The sequence below is a fragment of the Setaria italica genome, chromosome VI (genome assembly GCF_000263155.2).
Source record: "Setaria italica strain Yugu1 chromosome VI, Setaria_italica_v2.0, whole genome shotgun sequence".
Taxonomy (NCBI): domain Eukaryota; kingdom Viridiplantae; phylum Streptophyta; class Magnoliopsida; order Poales; family Poaceae; genus Setaria; species Setaria italica.
The window spans coordinates 27,792,373-27,794,849 of NC_028455.1; the positions used below are offsets into that span (position 1 = coordinate 27,792,373).

At 50.7% G+C, this 2,477-nt stretch overlaps 1 protein-coding gene across 1 annotated transcript; it reads left to right on the forward strand.

The window, feature by feature from the left end:
* The first annotated feature begins 977 nt into the window (after nucleotides 1-977).
* On the forward strand, nucleotides 978-2,259 carry LOC101765318 (transcription factor TB1). The gene has a single exon (XM_004973446.2). The coding sequence runs from the start codon at nucleotides 1,017-1,019 to the stop codon at nucleotides 2,010-2,012; it is 996 nt and encodes a 331-aa protein (XP_004973503.2). The 5' UTR covers nucleotides 978-1,016; the 3' UTR covers nucleotides 2,013-2,259.
* Nucleotides 2,260-2,477: the final 218 nt, after the last annotated feature.

Sequence of the window (2,477 nt, forward strand, 5' to 3'; positions counted from 1 at the left end):
ACAATTCGAATGGCTATAGTCTCTTGCGTTAATTATGCTGGAGCCTGGGTAGACGGTCAGGGTTGCTGGGGTCTGGTTCCACCCCTATGAATATACATCTATTACAATTAACTCCTACACTAGAAATATTCCAACCGAGCGCAGAAAGAGGGTGTCGTGCGCCACCTACAAAATCCCTACACCACCAAGCCCCCAGATACGCATAAGCCTCCTCACGTGCCCATACAGTATACATATAGGCCTCACAATAAGACCTCCTCCGATGGTTGCATATGAGCTGACTTATAGAATATTTTCTCATATTTTAATAGGAGAGAGAGGAGAGCTATCTCTCGATGAAGAGATAGTCTTATACACACTTTAAGATTATGCGAGGACTACCGGAGGAGCTCTAATAATGACTTTATCATTCTCACATCCACGACGCCAGCACGAGTAGGGACACCACCAAGTAGGGACACCACCAGTAGGCTAGCAGCAGCAGACAGCCTTACCTTTACTGAGCCCCACACTGCAAGCAGTAGTACTTTCACAGCGTTTGGACTCTTGACTCTAGCGGGCCACTTGTATCAATGCCACAAACCTTCAGCTGTACAGAAGCGAGAGACAATAAAATAAACAACACAGTACAACCTAGAGATGTAAAACAATATTATATGTATACATGCATACATGATCCTCAATAATTTTTACACATAGCTTGCTATAGCTTGTTCAGCCTTGACCCTGACTCATGCCCACTAGTCTATGCATCTCTTCTCCAGTAAGTTACTGTGTGCACTTTGTTTTTTAGAGAGTACTGTGTGAACCTTTCTCCTTAACAGCTTCACCTCTAGCTACCTCCCTCACCCTGCCTCCTGCTTTTTTAGCTTATCTTTTATCTCTGATCCAGTGATCAGTGATCACACAACAATGGAGACCTAACTTTACAAACATATATGCCCTAAAAAAAGACTTTATGTTTATTGTAAGCAGCAGCAGTAGGGGTAAAAGTAAAACTAGCAAGCAATAGGTGCATGATGTTCTTCTTCTTCCATTGCACTAACAGAAAAAAGCTGGGCCGCTTTATATATATACCTCTGGGACTAGAAGCTTGTACTTCTACCTCTGCTAGTTTACCACCACTGGCTCTGCTAAGCACACTGGCTAGTGCACAATCACAGCAAATGCTACCTCATTACCCTAACAGCCGGCCTCATCGCCATCACCATCAGTGCGTCTACCAGCAAGAGCAGTCATCATTCTTATTACCGAACCCTACTGCAGCTGCTTTCCTCATGCCGGCGACCGCGATGTCCGCTTGGGACGGGTACGGCGGGCAGATCTTCCCCGCCGACGTGCTGCTCCACCACCAGGAGACCCTGGAGGCCGTGCTCCAGCAGCCGGCGGTGGCGGTGGTGGCTCCCCTGCGGGAGCCGGATCAAGCGGCGGGGGACGCGGGGGCGACGGCGGCGGTGGTGGATGCCGGCGGCGGCGTCCATGGCGCCGCCGCCGCGCCGCGGAGGCGGCCGTTCCGGACGGACCGGCACAGCAAGATCCGCACGGCGCAGGGCGTGCGCGACCGGCGGATGCGGCTGTCGGTGGGCGTCGCGCGGGAGTTCTTCGCGCTGCAGGACCGCCTGGGCTTCGACAAGGCCAGCAAGACCGTCAACTGGCTCCTCACCCAGTCCAAGCCGGCCATCGACCGCCTCCACGACGCCGACGAACCGGCGGCGGCGCCTTCCTCGGGGCCGGCGGTGGTGAAGGGGAGAGGGGAGGGGAGCTCCTCGAGCACGTGCTGTTTCAACAAGGACCCGAGGGGGGAGAAGGGATCAAGAAGCAGAGGCGGTCGTGATGGGCCATCGGCGGCGCTCATGGAAGAACACGGCGGCGGCGAGATCGGCTGGATCGCGTCCGACACCGCTGTAGCGGCAGCGCCGCCGCAGCCGATCAACGAGTTGGAGTACTCCTACCAGTACTACCTGCAGCTTGAGGAGATGATGAGATGCAACAATGGAGGAGTGCCAAGGTGATTTCTTGTATGCATGGTATGCAAACATATTAGGTCTAAACACTCTATAATTAAAGCTTGGAGGCTTCTATAACGTAATTAGCTAGGCTTCTACTGCCATGATCCGATGCTAGTAGATATATAGTACATATACATCACCTCTCTATCAGTCAAGACACAATAGCCTGCTGATGGGTTTGTGGTATCGATTTTCGGTTAAGGCAATTAACCCTATAATTAATTTGCTGCTGATGGTATTGAATTCTTCATATAATCCGGCTAATGATGTCTGTTGGTTTTAGTTTGCTGATGTCCTAACTTTAAGCTTTTCCTGAAGTTGCATGTCCTGAGTTTTCTAGAGCTCCAAGGGCATATGATCCTTGACACACAGTTTTATCAGGAGAAATCATGGACCCTAGCTAAAGCTAGCAATTGAATTGCATACTACCCTTCAGAGTTCAGACAAGTTATTGGTGAAATTAACATA

Excerpts from the sequence above, each read along its gene's own strand:
- LOC101765318 (XM_004973446.2), top strand. The coding sequence starts at position 1,017 with ATGATGTTCTTCTTCTTCCATTGCACTAACAGAAAAAAGCTGGGCCGC.